The 17,698-nt window shown below is 46.5% G+C and overlaps 2 protein-coding genes across 3 annotated transcripts; both read left to right on the forward strand.

The window, feature by feature from the left end:
- The first annotated feature begins 959 nt into the window (after positions 1-959).
- ftr86 (finTRIM family, member 86) lies at positions 960-5,596 on the forward strand. Its single transcript, XM_068745864.1, has 10 exons — positions 960-1,548; positions 1,891-1,986; positions 2,103-2,336; positions 2,449-2,608; positions 2,724-2,828; positions 3,038-3,088; positions 3,204-3,260; positions 3,337-3,402; positions 3,471-3,673; positions 5,151-5,596. Exons 1-10 carry the CDS (start codon positions 1,048-1,050, stop codon positions 5,484-5,486), a joined length of 1,809 nt encoding a protein of 602 aa, XP_068601965.1. The 5' UTR covers positions 960-1,047; the 3' UTR covers positions 5,487-5,596.
- Positions 5,597-12,029: 6,433 nt separating this feature from the next.
- Positions 12,030-17,666, forward strand: tagln (transgelin). 2 transcript variants are annotated; one of them, XM_068745888.1, is made up of 5 exons: positions 12,030-12,174; positions 15,988-16,179; positions 16,272-16,443; positions 16,586-16,688; positions 17,074-17,666. In XM_068745888.1, the coding sequence occupies exons 2-5, from the start codon at positions 16,000-16,002 to the stop codon at positions 17,210-17,212; spliced, it is 594 nt and encodes a 197-aa protein (XP_068601989.1). In that variant the 5' UTR covers positions 12,030-12,174; positions 15,988-15,999; the 3' UTR covers positions 17,213-17,666. The 2 variants fall into 2 exon arrangements, with proteins under 2 accessions (XP_068601989.1, XP_068601990.1); XM_068745889.1 differs by lacking the exon at positions 12,030-12,174 and having other exon boundaries at positions 15,982-16,179.
- The last annotated feature ends 32 nt before the right edge of the window (positions 17,667-17,698 follow it).

Consider the following 17,698-nt stretch of genomic DNA (forward strand, 5'->3'; position numbering starts at 1 on the left):
CCGCCCCGTGGCCTGTTAGCCCCTTTGTTTTGTTGTTAGCTACAGCAGCTAGTTAGCCAGCGGGGGAACTCTGCGGGACAACGTCGGACAGATGACATCGGACTGCGTGACAGTACTTGCGTGATATGCGGGACTTCCCCACCACCAACTAAACGCCTCTTTTGTTACGGTTTTTTTCTTTCTTCGGTGTTTCAGCAAGCTCGAGAGATTGCTAAATATTAGCATACAACTGGGCAAAACAAACGAGCTAATGTCGTATAGCAGCGCTAACACGAGCGTCGAGTCGATGGCAGCACTTCAGAGTACACACATGCCGCCGACAGAGCTCCTGCACTCATTCATAAACTGGAAGTTATGAACACGCACCTTTTTTAAAGCTGGATAACAGCAGCTAGCCGGCCCGGCTGCCACTAGTCAATATGGCTGCGGCCGGCTTCGTTCATCCGCGTCAGCGCAAACTGCCCTCAGTTAGAAAAAAAAAAGTGTCGCTTTCCTGGATTAACGAGATGGCTGCCTTTAAAACATTTTTATTTTATTTTTAAGTCAACAACACAACTATCCCACTGGGAATATCGACAGTTTTAAGATTATTTTATCAATCGGAAAACCAGCTTCACTGATTGAAACACACACACGCTCATCCACATCTCACAACATTTCGTTTTTCTTTTTTTTTTTTTACTCTTACGTCATTTCCTCTGAGAAAGCAGTCTGCCATTTGGTACTATCCCAAAAGCACATATCATAGTTTTAGTTTCTAAGAATTTATAATGTCATCAGTTTGTTAATATCATTGAACTATTGATCATGAATTCACACACTAACTCGATTGATTCATTCATGTCTGGCATTCAGCAGTTGACCAATGACGTAAGCGGGGAGAAACAGCTCGCCTCACCTGTTTTACCGGCCCGACGCCTTAAGACAAGGCTGCCTTTGGGTTTAAGGAGCAGGTGATTCATATGAGCTGGTATTTCAGACGACTCGCCCCTGGATGTACGGCGTTTTAAGACCCAGCTGTTCGCCTGTAGGTACCCAACACGCCATATGGCCTCAGCCTGGACTGAAGAAGAGACCTTTGTCTGCTCGGTATGCCTGGATACCCTCAAGGACCCAGCCACGCTACCATGTGGTCATTCCTACTGCTTGGCTTGTATTCAGAGCCACTGGGATAAGATAGGCAGCAAGGGCGACTATAGCTGCCCCCAATGTCGCCAGATCTTCAGCCCTCGGCCCTCACTGGCCAAGAGCACGCTGCTTGTGGAGGCAATGGAGAAGCTGAGAACCAACACCCTCAAGCATTGCTCTTCCACATCTGCTCCAGGATCAGTGCCCATTTATGAGGAGGTCCTACCGGATACGGGGCCACGACAGGGCACCATGTACCCGCAGCTTCCCACGGTGGACCCCAGAACCTGCCCTAAACACAACCGACCCATGGACCTGTTCTGCCATGAAGACAAGGATTGCATCTGTGAGGTGTGTCGCCAACAGGGGCATGAGGGGCATCGAGTTCACAAACCGCAGGAAGAGAGGAGAGAGCGACAGGTATGATCAGCAAACATCACCATGGTAACACTATCGGTGCACATTGTGCTTTTCTTGCCATGTTGACTTTGGTGTAAAAGTGAAGAGCGAGTAAAGGAAGATCTGCGTTTGCCCTCGTGATATATTAGAGATATTTCTTTTTAAAAACCCTAAATTTGAAGTAATTTGTAATGTGTTGTTCCTGAGTGTGTGGAGATATTTAATTAATATAATCTGTTTTGTATCGACAAATGACTCGTTGCAAAGGAGGTGTAATATTCAGAGCCATTACTTCATGGTGTATTTATGTCGTGTGTGTGTGTGTGTGTGTGTGTGTGTGTGTGTGTGTGTGTGTGTGTGTAGAAGGAGCTTGTTCAGATGCAGGTAGATGTTCAGAGGAGAATCCAGGAGAGTGAAAAGGAGCTCAATGAGATCCCACATGTTACTTGCCAGCAAAAGGTGATCGAAATCATTGCAGCGTGTTGCCTTTTCTGGCTTTACTTCCTGCACCATTTTACACCCTCCTCTTATAATTTCCTCATCCCTGATCGTCCTCTTCCTCTGTTCACACCAAGGCCTTGTTGCAGGCTCTGAAGCAAGAGAGCACAGACTTATTTTCTAAGATGGTCAAACACGTGAGCCAAACGGGGACGCAGGTTGGTGAGCTCCTCGGCACCCACGAGGCCTCCTTGGGCAGCCAGGTCGAGGGCCAGGTCCACAGGCTGCAGCAGGAGGTGGCGCAGCTGCGCTGGAAGAGTGAAGAGCTGAACAGGCTGGCCGGCGTGCAGGACGACGTCTGCTTCTTGAAGGTGTGAAGCGTGAGGAAGGGCGCTGCTGCACATCTATTTGGATTTAACGGCATGAATAAAGAATTGGGGTCGGCATGAAAAGAGTTGTGAAACGTCGTCGTCTGTCTCAAAGAATTTCCTCACCACGGAGCCTCCGGGTCAGACGGGCACCTCGGGACAGACGGTAGGCCAGGAGGAAGCAGCGGTTGCCGCAATCCGCTCAGCCGTTAAAGAGCTGCAAGAGTTGATACAGGAGCTCTGCAAAGGCAGCCTGGCCAACATCATCACCATAGGTCTGCTCCTCCCCTCTCTGCTCCTCCCCTCTCTGCTCCTCTCCTCTCCTCCCCTCTCCTCTCCTTTCTGCTCCTCTGCTCCTCACAAAGTCAAACTTCTCCCATTTTGTTTCAGTGAATCAAAACACTGTGGCTCCTCCAACACTAATCAACAAAAGTCCAGCAATAGCAAATGCTACAGCCGCCAATACCAGCCATCAGTCCTCTGCACAAAGCACAGGTGGTACTTATACTTTACTTTGTACTATCACCGAGATGCAAATAAGTTCAGGAGGTACAGAAGTCTGTCAACCCGTAGAAAGGCTCAGATGTTTCTCACTACTCATCCACTCATATCTACAGTATCTGAGATGACGGCAGACGCTCCTTCCTGACTGTTAGACAGTGAGTTACTATTCCGCATTATCACTTTGTTGTTTTTACTCCCAGAACGCAAGGATTCGTCTAAACCTCCTCACGCCCTTCCTGCAGGCCATCGAGGTGAGAATCCGAAGGTGTGCTGTAAAACATAGAAACTGTCCACGCTGACGTAGAGTTCATTTGGTATGCCTGTTTCCCACATTTCCTCCTGCGCTCAATCATTCTGGATATGAAGCTTCAGCTCCCCCGCTGCCCTTTGCTCCTCCTCCCTCCACTCCTCCTCTAAATCGAGGTAAACCCTGACGTATTCCTTCCATCTGCAGCGATGGTGCATTTGATATGTTGGAATATTTTTATTTTTTTCTCAGCACGTCCTGCGACGACGATGGGACTCGTTAGCCCACAACCAAAGACACGTGCAGAACTGCTGAAATGTGAGTCGAATGCAGCACAACGTCGGAGCCTTCTGAAGTATTTACTGAAATGCATCATCTCCCTTCAGTCCGGTTCGAACCCACCATGGATCCCCACACAGTGTATCGCCATGTGCAGCTGTCAGATGGAGGGCGCAAGGCGACAATGCGGGCAGAGAACTTGAACCCACCAGACAACCCTGAACGCTTCAGCTTCTGGAGACAGGTTCTCTGCAGCGAACCGCTGGCAGGCAGCCCTTACTACTGGGAGGTGGAGTGGACTGGCCAGAAGGTGAATCTGGGGACCACTGTACTGTCTTCTTGTCCCATGAGGGGTCGCCACAGTAAATCAACGTTCTCCTCTTAACCCTGTCCTTTGCATCGTCCTCCCCAACACCAGCCACTCTCCTCCCCCCTCACTATACGTTCATGTATCTTCTCCTGGGTTGTCCTCTAGTCCTGTCCTTTGCATCGTCCTTCCCAACACCAGCCACTCTCATGTCCTCCCTCACTACGTCCATGTCTCTTCTCCTGGGTCGTTCTCTAGCCCTGTTCCCTGGCAGTTCCATCCTCAGCATCCTTCTACCGATATAGTCCCTGTCTCTCCTCTGGACATGTCCAAACCATCAAAGTCTGGTCTCTCTGACCTTGTCTCCAAACGTCTAACCTTCACTGTCCCTCTTATTGTCTCATTTCTAATCCTGTCCAACCTGGTCACTCCCAAGGAGAACCTCAGCATCTTCTCCCCCTCTAGGATTGTATTAAACAACCCAATTTATATTATTTCTATGGCACCAGATCATAACAGAAAGTCATGTCAAGGCACTTCACAGGCGTAGCAGGGAAAGACAGAACCCAACTTGACCCACAAGAGCAAGCACTTTGGCAACAGAGCCAAAGAAAAACTTCCTTTTATTAGGCAGAACCAGGCAGGACAGAACCTAAATACATAGTAGTCTAGTCTTTAAAAACTCTCCAGCTACCTCTCCTAGACACTTCCATACCTCCACAGGTATGTCATCCGGTTCAACTGCCTTCCCATTCTTCATCCTCTTCATCGCCTTCCTAACTTCACTCTTGCTACGCTTTGTCACTTCGTGGTCCACAACAGGAGTCTCTACTATCCTTTGTTCTCTCTCATTTTCCTCATTCATAAATTTCTCAAAATACTTATCTTCAGGGTGTCCCCTGCCTCTCGCCCATTGACTGCTGGGATTGGCTCCAGCTTGGCCCGCAACCCGATAACGGATTAAGCGGTTGGGACAATGAAATTAAAAAAAAAATTAAAAAAATGAAATACTTCTTCTATCTTCCCAGCACACGACTGGCCTCGTTCAACACAAGGCGAATCCGGAGACACTACTAGTTGAAAATGGGCGGTCAATGTTAGCGCTGTCATCCCTGTGCTTTTTGTGAAAGGTTTTCCTCAAAATATACACAAGAGTTTAAAAAAAATCCTCAACACTATACTGATATTTCTTTAAATGCAATCATTCATAACTTTAGAGATGTGCCATCTATTTTTTTTCCTCAAAGTTTTTACCAAATATATCTGAAAAACTATTTCCATGAAGCTGTAAGAATTTAGAATCTGGATGTTTAACACATTACAAGTTCTGCCTGCTACGTATCAGCATGTTGTCGGCACCAACATTATCTTTGTACCAATCCCAAACATTTCTAAGCTCTATAAGTGTTCAGCAACATTCTTTAACTGTTACTTTGATGTTTCCCCTCACTATGCATATTTTCCCTGTCGCACAACTCAGATCACTATCGGCGTGGCCTACAAGGACATGGAACGGAAAAGTTCCGATAAAAGAAGCCGTTTGGGCCACAACGCTCTGTCCTGGAGCTTGTACTGGTCTGGAACTGGCTTCTCCTTCTGGCATGACGGCAAGGAAAACCAGCTGGGCTCACCTAAAGCCCGGCGGATTGGTGTCTATCTGGACCAGCATGCAGGAGTCCTGGCATTTTACCGCATTGCAAAGAGCCAGGCAGATCTCATCCATTGTCACCAGGGTCATTTCACTGGGCCACTGTACCCAGGGTTCAGGTTCTGGTCAGGGGTAGGAGTGATCGTGTCTATTTGTCCACTAGAATAGGGTGGATTTAAATGTTCCCCTTTTGTTCTGTCTTTTGATTTTGGTATTCGTCTTTTTGTCTTGATGTGATTTTTGTGTCTCGTTACTTAATAAAGAACAGTGGAAATGCATTCTTCTTTTATTACGGGCGTAATTTATTGGAACCGTTTGATGAAATTGAAGAAAAGACTTTCTTTGGCTTCTCACTTCGGCATAGAGACCAGTGGAATACGTACCCCCCCCCCCCAAATAATGAGGGGCTGACAACGCGATGGGAGCCAAAAGAGTTGTCTTCCTTTTGTATCTGTATCTTTTGTGGGTATTTTAATACTGCTGAGACGTAACCCCCCCCCTGCTGCTGACTGGAAGTCTCCTCAACAAAACGAGCTCTGGCAATTGGCTCTGGCCTGATACAAATCCCAGACGGCTCCATTCTGTCCACCATCGTGCAGTAATTCAAAGCTCTGCTCTACTTGAAGACACTTCTAAAGTCAGGACACTGGCTCATCCTCTAATCTCCATGCCACGATGTGAACCAGCTCTCTGACCTCTCTGTCGTGAAGCGATGGCAGCAGGAAACACCTGACACTGCCCTCAATCTAGCAGATAAGACTATGTTTATTTAAACTAAAAATAAAAACCCAGGCAAGATGACCCCCAACACATCATCCGGGGGGATTATCGGTTTGTTTTTTGGTGTGCCACCTCCAGATTCTCAGTGTCCATCCCGCCCTACCCCCCCAACCCGACTGCCCCCACCCCCCCAATGTGAAGACTCTCTAGGTGCACCATCATCGTCAAGCCTCTCTCAGTTGAACCATTCATGTCGGTGTTCAGGTTCAGCCTTTGGATCTGTGGTTGAAGAACAAGATCAACCACCCTTTTTTCTGCGACTAATTAACGAGTGACTATTATTGTCCCACATAACTATTTCTCTCACACACATCCTGACTGTGAAGCACATCAATCAATAAATCTTGTTCTCTGACAATGTCCCAAAGGAGAGTAATTGAGGGAACACACCGTGTCGTTCCTCTCCACCTCGCTCGGCATTAAAACCACAGACACCCTGTGTTTATTAATGGACAGAGGACAACCGACTAACGCCTTTTGTCCCTTTGTCTGTGGCTCGGTCTGACCTCAGGGAAGTGATCAGATTGTTTTCAACGTATCAGAGACTCCAGTGGTGTTTTTGAAAGCTGGTAATCGGACGCTACTGTCCTAAGAGTGTGCAACAAATTAATTCTTGTTCTTTCACACTAAAGGAAAAAGCATCTGCTCCACTTTGTCTTACCACAGACATTTATTTGGGGTCCCATCATGGAAGGTGTGTGGGTGAATGTAAGGAGGCGGAGCTTCTTCTTTTCACCTCCTAGAGGGGAGGGTCGATAAGATGCGGTGACCATTCCTTGTTCCACACACACACACATATAAAGAGTAAAAGGAGTGATGACCATTCATTAAAGTGTATTAAAGGACATAAACTGATTCCACTAACTCTTCATCTCCAGGCGTCTTCACTCAGTATTCCGGGATTTACACCTTTTCCTTCACGGTTTACTCACAGGTGGAAGAGAACGAGCGCCTCGCCCATAAACCAGAAAGTGGTTTGCCCTCAGAGAAGCAACTCGTCTCTAGATCTTAACTGGACGAAGGGCCTCAGAGTGTGGTTTGCGCTGCTTGGAGGCTCAGCTGATGAAGAATGGAAATGCCACAGCCGGCGTGTGGGAGGACAATGGACAGGACGGCCAGGACAGCGCCACTCAGGTCCGAAGTGGACGCAGTCGTCCGATAGAGCAGCAAGCGGTTGTAAATGAAATGACATCACAGAAGCCGCTGCGTGTGCGTTCAGTTTGTCTTTCAGAAGATTGATCGAGGTGATCGGGTCTACGTGGAGCTGACGAAGGGGAGGAGAATCTGCGACAGGCAGAATGACAACGGCTTCACTGGTTACATCGTCTTCTACATTTAGGAAATCCAGCGGCCGAGAAGCAGGAAGTGGAAAGTTTGGAAACATTTGACTCGTTAAAAACGTAGATGTATGATTACACATGTAAATAGACCACCATAGTTACAGATTGGTGCATATTTTAGCACGCACACACACACGCACACACACACACACATGCACACGCATGCACACACACACACACGCACACACACACACGCATACACACGCACACACACACACACACACAGTATGCATATAAACAATGACAGGAAATAGGTAGCAGCCAGACGCTATGACATCATAGCCGCTTGCTGGCCTCTGACAGCATTGTATAATACTGTACTGTAAACAAGAGCCTTTAATGATGATGATGATGATGATGAATATATTTATTAGATAGAATGTTAGAGTACAAGTACAGTCACACAGTAGCGTGTATTACAGTACAAATAAGTCAAACATCCTGTCTAAGAGGAGCATTTCAAAAAAGCCCTTGCGGTCTTGTTTCCGTTGAAAGTCCTGACTAAATGAATTGCTTCTTACACACACACACACACACACACACACACACACGCACGCACCATGTGTTTAGACATATGGCCGGATGTAATGGCTAGCACCTTGTTATTTTACATGTATGAAACGTGCATCTCGCACGCTTTGGACCGAGCCGGGCTCCTCATGTTCTTCTCATTACGTTTTCATTAAGCTCAAGCTGCTGCGGTGAGCTGGCGGCGTGTCCAGGGTGTACCCAGCCTCTCACCCGTGGACTGCTGGGATAGGCTCCAGTCGATCCCACAACCCCAGTCACGAATGAATGAATGAGTGAACTCAAGTCAAATCAATGGCTGCATGCTTCCCAAGTTTAGTTTGTGATGGAAAACACCGGCGCCCGTCTGCCTGGCATCCCAGCAGATTTAGGCGATTTCAATCTGTCGGTTTTCTTTAGAGTCAACTATGACATGTCATTTAATCACTTGTGTCGAATACCCTCTGACATTGTTCTTTATCGTACAGTAAATGAAACGCCCGCAGCTGGAGGACATTTATTATTATTCATGTGGTATTTATTTGATCAGAAGCAGAAGTCACAGAAATCTATAGCCGCTATTGATCGACTGCAGGCCCATCAGACTTCGATGGCAAAGTATTTGGGATTTGCCCCCCCGCCAGGACAACATTTATATGAAAGCATTGATGCAAAGTTAATCTTTTTTGTGTGGTGCAACCTTTGAATCGTCACATGGCTGCTAGTTTGCAGACTTTTATGTGCAGAATGAATCATTTTTGCTTTTAGTCTTTTTTAAACTAACAGAAATGAAGCAGTTCAACGTGAAGGCAGGGGCAGACGTAACTTTGTAAATGTGTCACAAGTCCTTAAATGAGATGTCAGTCCTGACGAGAGCGTGGAAGCACAAAGTTGTCACAAATAATGTACTGGCGGGAGGGATCCAGAAGATGCTGCTGATGCACTCGCTGGTCGGGCCTCTGTCGGAGCAGCGAGCCACACGGACCTGCTGCCGTTCTGAAACAACTCACTGTCTGTCCTCAATGTGGCGTCGGGATGCAGTGAGCTAGAAGCGATGTGGGTTTCTGACTCTCGCTGCCACGGCTCTGCATTGTTCTCACCAAGAGCTGGAAGGAAAATGGCTGCGAATATCATCAATGACTTTAACGTGAATAACTCTGATCTTTGTCAAAAAGGCTTTTACATCCATCTGTGTTTGCGCTCCGCCCAAATCCACCGCAGGAGTTTGACGCCGAGCGTTGTTTCATAATTTACAATCGTGTAATGCTGAATATTATTAGTTTTAGTTTCCTTCATTTTAAATCTTACATAGTTTTCTTATAATCCAGATATCAAAGGAAAATCTACTGGATCAATAACATCTGTCTCTGTTAATGTTATACTCACAGTCATGTGGAATTTAACACTGTGTCAGAATGAATGTGGAATATAAGTGAGTAGGAAGGAGCGCCCAAAGAACAGGGGAGACAACCGCCTTGTATAATAGAATAGAATAGAATAGAATAGAATAGAATGGAATAGAATAGAATAGAATAGAATAGAATAGAATAGAATAGAATGGAATAGAATAGAATAGAATAGAATAGAATAGAATAGAATGGAATGGAATAGAATAGAATAGAATAGAATAGAATAGAATAGAATAGAATAGAATGGAATAGAATATTGTCATCACACACGGTGATGCAATGGAATTAAACAGGCTCTACACAGTGCAAAAATCAAGTAAAGGTGCTGATCTAGATTGAATGTATGAAGAGTTGTCCTCACCTCAGTGACGGATTAACAATATTCCTTGTTTTCAATTCATATGTAATACATTTGGAAAATGTTTTCTGTGAATTTTGTTTTCTGTATTTCTCAGTTTTTACTTCTTGGCGTTGTTTTTTTTTTTTATGCACACAATGTGGTTTAACAAAAATATAACTGATCATTTGTCTTTTCTATAGACCCAAAGGCAAACAAGAAATGAAATGCAAACGGCCCTTCCTGAATGAGGAAGCGTGCGTGGATGTCGGCCTCTCTGAGTAAAATAAGACTCCTGAGTTAGTCAAAATACTAGGCCCATCTCTGGGGGGGGGACCCGGGGGCTCTCTGATTTCACACACACACCAACAATGTAGAAGACGTCGCTGAATCTACGGCTCAATGCATTCAGCGATCAGCTGGCTCCCTGTTGTCTCCAGCCAGGGAGACGACGCCAAAACAGCCAAACCTGCCAAACCTGCCAAACCACGCAAATAAGACTTTGTGTCTCTGGCATTTCTAGAGGAAGACGTTTCAGTGTCACAAACAGTACACTCACACAGTGTAGTACAATCACACAGTGTATTGTAATCACACAGTGTAGTAAAATCACACAGTGTAGTACAATCACACATTTTAGTACAATCACACAATGTAGTACAATCACACAGTGTAGTACAATCACACATTGTAGTACAATCACACAGTGTAGTACAATCACGGTCTAGTACAATCACACAGTGTAGTACAATCACACAGTGTAGTACAATCACAGTCTAGTACAATCACACAGTGTAGTACAATCACAGTCTAGTACAATCACACAGTGTAGTACAATCACGGTCTAGTACAATCACACAGTGTAGTACAATCACAGTCTAGTACAATCACACAGTGTAGTACAATCACATTGTACAGTGTTGTGAAATGCGTTCTCTGCTTTTGGCCCAGCCCTGAGGAGCCGTGGGCCAAAGAGCAAGTTCTGGTTAAGTCAGTAAACCATTGACCGTCCTAAAACACAGCTGGCCCGCCCCACTTTGGCATCGGTCCCCAAAAAAAGTTTTTGTTTGTTCATTTTTACATTTTTCCTCATTTAAATCTACTGAAAAAGGATGGACAATAAAAAATTCTTCCCAAACATCGAGCCGGGAATTTTCTGTAATTCCCCTTAACATCACAAAATGCAGACATTTTGGGAAGTAATCCAAGAATGATGATTAATAAAACAGGTTAACTTAAGAGGGGGATATTTATGATAATAATAATCCAGATAGTGGTCCTGATCTCCTGCATCAAAATGAGCATTTTTTTCTTCCTTCTTATTGTTTTAGGGATATGGCTAGATCATCATCATCATCATCATCATCATGGTTCTGGATGCCTATCCAGCTCTGGCGACGGCGTATGTAACATGTGGAGTTTGGTTTGGTCTAGAGGAACCGGCCCTCCTCAGCCATCCTGCCTGCGTGACGCTCACGCATGTGTTAAATTACATTTGGTCACGTTGGAGGTTCCAGCTTTAAACGTTCCATTCAGGGAGTCGGACCAACGGCGGTTCTAAGAGTACGTCCGACACCTCTTCAAGCAGGCGTGCTGAGCCAGAGTCTCTGTAATGGAAATGTCATCAGTGGTGGTAGCACACGCACACACACGCACGCACACACGCACACACACACTGGATCCAGCTGCTGAAGAGGAGTTAGGACATAAATGGAGCTCTCCGCCTCAATAAGAACGATTTTCATTCTCCTCCTTGCTTGTCCCCATTTCTTCTCCCCTCCTCTTCTCTCCCTTCATCTTTTCTCTCTTTCGTCCTTTCATCATCTTCTCTCCCCTTTTCCCCTTCTCCATCCTTACCCCTATCTGCCCCCCTTTCCTCTCCACTGCTTCATCATCATCCTTTCTTCTCCTTCGGTCCCTGCATACATACAGAAACAGAGGCGGGGGGGGGCGACCAACATCATTAATTCTCTTTTCTACACCCACGGTCGGCCTCTCTATTTCCTTCAGGCTCCAGTGCGTCTCTCTGCGTTCCATCATCCCGTCACGCTGCCACTCTGAACAAACGAGGATGTGAAGGAAATATGTGGAGAATTCCTGCTGCCCAAACCGACGCTGGCTGGCCGCTGTCTCTACATGGAGCAGCTCGGCCCAAATAAGGCTGGGCTGGAAAGCCCGACATGAAGGGGAAGGCGCAAGTCGACGGGGACAGGGAGCTGCTGAAAGGCAAATGCCCTTTTAAGGATGAAGTTTCCTTTTTTCCTTCCCCTCTCTCTCTCTCTCTCTCTCTCTCTCTCTCCTACGTCTCCATCAAGGTCCCTCCTTCTTCCTCCGTCCCGCTATCTCCAGTAGACTAGTGAAGTCATCTTGCCTCATATGCTCCTTTTAAGTCGGCATTTTTGAGAGGGTGGTCCCTGAGAAGCATATACACGCACCCGACACACTGCTCTCGTGGCCAGAGAACCGATCCGCTCCTCCACACAGTGAGTAGACTTTCCTCTCGTCTTTCCATACAGGATGAAGCTCTCCGTCTGGAACTTGGTTCATTCCGTCGAAACAAAGTTGCAGATTGACTTGTCAGTAGTTTTGAGGCCTTCCTAGCAGCTTGTAAAGAAAAAAGGACTTCGAGGTTTCCTTCATTTCCTGTTATTTAATATGAAGTGGCAAAACGGAACAAGAGGCAGCCATGTCAGAGAAGAACACGCACGTAGAGAATATGTAAAGCCTCTTCAGGCGCTTTCTTCATTTCAGTCTTGTTTGCTTCGTCGTTGGACAAACGCTGACCTTTGTCCTCTGCAGGAAGGCTGAGGCGGATCAGGCTTTGTTCACACACTCAGATAGTCATCCGTTACTCGCCGCTGTGACTGTGAGCGTTCTTATAGCCGGCCGGCCGTCTGCCTGCTGTTGCACAATACTCACATAATTGTTGACAGAGGATTTTCTCTTGGCAGACAAACGTAGCATTTATAACGACGCCGCTGCTAGTTAAGGGTTAATGAGTGAACCGTGTACGCAGGAAGAGGAGGAGGGAAGGGAGTTCTACTTTACATGTTGAAACATGCGCCATCAAATTTGATGCACACAAGTTGAATGTTTGCCTACATGGAAATCGCTGGGTGTGTTTGTTTTCCACACCCAGCGATGTCGAAACGCTGCCTGACACCAAATGTACTGAAAGCATTCATGATTCAACTTCAAACCTTTCCCTTCCTCTTACGAAAGCCGCTCAGCAAGTGTTTTTGTTCCCGTAAAAAGCTTGTTGGGATGTTTTGACTTTGGGATTACAAGTCAGTGGCTTAAAGGCGACAGCATGTCCAGTGATTTCAGCACAAATCCAGTCCAGCAGCAATAAAGCAGCTCCAGCGGGAGCGGCAGCTGCCAAGATAAGATAAGACAATCTCCACCTCCAAGCCCAAGAATGCAAACGCACACAGCGGAATACTGCAGTACTGTGTGAATGGCCGGGAGGGCGGAGGGCCCTCAGCCTTCAGAAGTACTCTGGGTCAGACACACAGCAGCTAAGAAGTGGGTTGGAACCATCAGAACCATTAGAAGCTCATTAAAGCCGGAGCGGCCGACTCCTGTGCAGCTGGCATGAGTCAGAGCAATGAAGAAAAGAGCTGTGACTCTCAGGAAGTGCGCTACAGCAGCACGGCGTCCTCCATCCGCGTGATTCAGCGACATCATGAAGCAGCTACGCGACTGCCGAACACGCCTCGCACCATCTCATTATTCAGCGGTTGTTTGGGTCGACTGTTGGTGACGACTGCCAGAACCCTCAGCTTGGCTTCCTTTCTGACATTAGGCGCAGTCGCCATGGTAACAGAGAAACAGCGGTCACAACACGGATGGACGGAGGAGATGAGGTCGTGTTTGAGAGAGGCAGCATTTTGAGACTTATGTTAAATGTGCATTTGAGATATTTTAAAGATGAACTTTTTATTGCCCAATTCTTCAAAATCTCGGATGCTTTGCACAATAATAGTCCTCCTGCATCAGGCTGTCGTACGGCAGTGACACTAGTCGCAGTGTTGTTGCAGTGCAGGAGTTACTGCAGAGTTCAACGGCCATTCATTGACGCTCCGCAGCTCCTGCTGCAGGTTAGGCCAAATGAAAACTCAGTTTCATGGAAGGTTTGTGCAAAAAATATTTTTATATTACTTTTAAATCAACCACGAGAGTCAGTCGGACAACAGAAGCACGTTTATGGGATTGTCTGGGCTACATCAGTTCCCAGATAAATACAGGAAGTAGAGGTCAGACCTTCTCTCCTCTCCTCTCCTCTCCTCTCCTCTCCTCTTCTCTTCTCTTCTCTTCTCTTCTCTTCTCTTCTCTTCTCTTCTCTTCTCTTCTCTTCTCTTCTCAAAATAAGATCTAGAGTCCAATGTAAAATAAAAAGACAAGTGAACAACATGACACTATTTACTGTGTAATAAATAGTGTGTAAAGATGCATATCAGTAAGCATAAAAGGCTGTGTGTGTGTGTGTGTGTGTGTGTGTGTGTGTGCGTGCATGCATGCATGTGCGTGCGTGTGCTGCCCAACATCTGTTTGTTTTCTTGTGGTCTGGATCAGCACCAATGGAAAGCCGCGATATTAAACAGGGTTGGCGGTGACGGCCAGCAGACAGGCAGGGATCCATTAATGCCGTCGGCACACAGACTCCAATGCAAAGATGTCGAGCATTTCTATTTGCAGGAGCAGAAGTATAGAAAAGTTTTGTGAAACATTAATGCAACGAAAAAAATACTCCACCTCTATACGGTCTTGGATTGAAAATGTTAAGTACTGTAAGTAAAATCAATGAAATACTAGAATCAGACACGCTGGTATTCAAGTAAATGGTAACTATTTCATTGGTCCTTGCAAAACGCTTTAATAAAGGGTCAACAACTTAACCAACGAGCTGAAATAACCATCTTTGGGGACATGTCTTTGACCTGTGCTTAACTCTTTTGCAGTCAGAGTTTTTTACAATAAAACATTAGGTTTTGACATCACTTTTTTAAAAGGTTTTAACTTGATAAAGCCATGCTGTAAATGAGAATAATCATCAGTAAGAACCAAAGTTTGTGATGGGAATAACAACTAATTTGCATATTATGACATCACCAGGCGTCCAGTGTACGTGGACCACTTCCTCATCTCTCAATTTTGCAACTTTGGCACTGTAGGAGTTAATTTCTGTGGAGGCGAGGCACTGAAGCAATTCAGTCAGAGGTCAGCACTGAGTTCACAGCTTATTTCAGAATCAGAACCGGAACCGGTTTATTGCCGTTGTCAGTGCGGGTTCACATACGAGGAACACACGAATGGGAGAATAAGAAAAGAGGAAAGGACCACAGTAAATAAACGGTAAAGAAGAAATGATCTGTTTAGCACAGCTAGCATCCATCTCTGTGTGTGTGACTGATTTATTATTACCCGAGTGCAGATGATGATTAGCTTTAGCGATGGTTAGCCTTGGTGACAACACTCCCCATCCTGAGCAAGAAGAAGCAAGTATTCGCCAATCAGCTCTGGGACCTGATCTTTAACCTTTGAACTTTGAACATTCCCAGGAACAGGAAGTCGAAGTGACCCGACATCGACATGGCAGCAAAGGTTGGACGTTGCAGACAGCACTTTGAGATGGTTTTTTTGCACTTGGCTGCTGGTCCAAAGGCAATGCAGAAAAAAAAAGAGCTGGCAGTGACACCTTTGACAGAGAACGAGAGAGAGAGAGAGAGAGAGAGAGAGAGTATAAAATGAAAAGAAGTCTGAAACAGAATCAAGCTGTCTGATGTGGAGCTCCCACTGTTCACCACTTTGCCTCAGACACAGGTCTCCAAAGGGTTAAATGGTGCACATTTCAATCCGGTGCTGAGAATTGATGCTTGTGTACACGCTTTGACCTGCATGTTCTCCATGTACTTCCTGTATGTGGAAGACCACCTTCCTCTACCTCACCCACACACACACCTGTGCATGTTTGGGCAGGCTCCATCCAAACACAACCGCGATGTCTGAGTGTTTGCATCGCCTGGAAGCAATCGACTAAATGATCGTAACACTGGAGCGTTACAGCACAACGTGGAATCCACACACTGCTGTGAATAGTCAGGCTGGGGCGCATGATGAATGAACAAAGGACGCTGGCTCGACTGTTCTCAAACTTTATGCTGAGATCATTCTCTTGTCGTTCTTTGTTCTCTTCTTGTCTCTTCCACCCATCCTCCACTGTGATATCCATCGTCTCTATCCACATCTCCTGTTCAATCTGTTCTTCATTCCTTTATTTCACGCTCGCTTCCCAGGGTGTCGTCGGCATGGCGAACAAAGGGCCATCCTTTGGCTTGTCCCGGCAAATTCAGGATAAGATCAACAGCAAATATGACCCTGAACTGGAGCTGATCCTCGTGGAGTGGATCACTCGTCAATGTAGCTCTGATGTCGGAAAGCCAGAGCCAGGCAAAATGGAATTCCAGGCCTGGCTGAAAGACGGCTGCGTGAGTTCAGCGCGTCCTTCGCGTTTGTCTCGTTGTCTGGTGGCGGAGTCTTTTCATGCCCTTGTTCTGCCGTCTCTGTATCCTCTCCCTAGGTTCTCAGTGAGCTGATTAACAGTTTGTTTCCTGGCGAGAAGCCATTGAAGAAGACCCAGAGCTCAAGCATGGCCTTCAAACAGATGGAAAAGATATCCCAGTTCCTAAGTGCTGCTGAGAAATATGGCGTCACCAAGACTGACATGTTCCAGACCGTGGATCTTTGGGAAGGTCAGAGGCGTTCCATGATTTGTGCAACCATGAAATGCTAGAAGACAAGATTGATTGCATGTTTGGAAATGAGGATGCACAGCGAATGGATCTGGCTGATGCTCAGGTTAATAAACTGTTTGTGTGTTTGGGGGGGGGGCAGCTAAGGATCTGGCAGCAGTGCAGAGGACCCTGTCAGCCCTGGGGAGCTTGGCCGTCACAAAGGACGAGGGCACATATAATGGGGACCCGACCTGGTTCTTCAAGTGAGTCCAGTGTCTGAAATGAGAACAGTTTGATCTGACCAACCGCTAAATGAGAAGAATATATGGCATGCTATGGCGGCTCGGTGGCGCAGCGGTAAGCGCTGTTGCTGGTTCGAATCCGACTTGCAGCTAAGGCGGATTGGTGATGCCAAATTGCCCGTAGGTGTGAGTGCGAGTGTGTGTGGCTGATTGTCTCTCTGTCTTGCTCTGCGATGAACTGGCGGCTTGTCCAGGGTGTCCCCCGCCTCTCGCCCAATGACTGCCAAGATAGAATCCAGCTCGGCCCGCGACCCGGTGCCGGACAGCGGTTGGAAAATGAATGAATGAATACGGCATGCTGGTCGTCTGTCACATTTGTTGGTTGAAAATCGACGATGTTTTGCAGGAAAGCGCAAGAGAACAAGCGAGACTTCACGGAAGACCAAATGAAAGCAGGCAAGAACGTGATTGGCCTCCAGATGGGCTCCAACAGAGGTGCCAGTCAGGGGGGCATGAGCTACGGAAGACAACGGCAGATCCTGTAACGTCACCGTGCCACCCTCTCCCCAGACCTTTACATCGTCTCAAAGCCTGTAAACTAACGGTCTGCAACCCCCCCCCCCCCCCTCACCAACACACACACACACACACACACAGATTGGAGGTCCGCTATTGAAGGTAGCTGCTTGCACTACTGTCACAGGGCACACTAAGATAACCCTAACCCTAACCCTGCAATCAGGACCAGTGCAGCTGAATCGCTGTCGTTTCAAGCAGAAATAATAATCCTAAAAATATTGCCTGAGAAAATACCAGAATGATAAAGTGCCAAAGTTGAGCTGTTCCTTTGAAGTGTACGAGATGCACTCGTTATAGATAACCGGCTCGTTTCAACCGGCCTGTTTTCACAGGCCTCCACTTTCTTCTACCAGCCTTTTGTATCAGGGCAAATGTTTTTGTACATTGTCTTATAATAATAATAAAAAAAAGACTTAAAAATGCGTGTTTGTGATTCTGTGCGGCTCATTTTG

The sequence above is a fragment of the Brachionichthys hirsutus genome, chromosome 11 (genome assembly GCF_040956055.1).
Source record: "Brachionichthys hirsutus isolate HB-005 chromosome 11, CSIRO-AGI_Bhir_v1, whole genome shotgun sequence".
In the NCBI taxonomy this organism is placed as follows: Eukaryota; Metazoa; Chordata; class Actinopteri; order Lophiiformes; family Brachionichthyidae; genus Brachionichthys; species Brachionichthys hirsutus.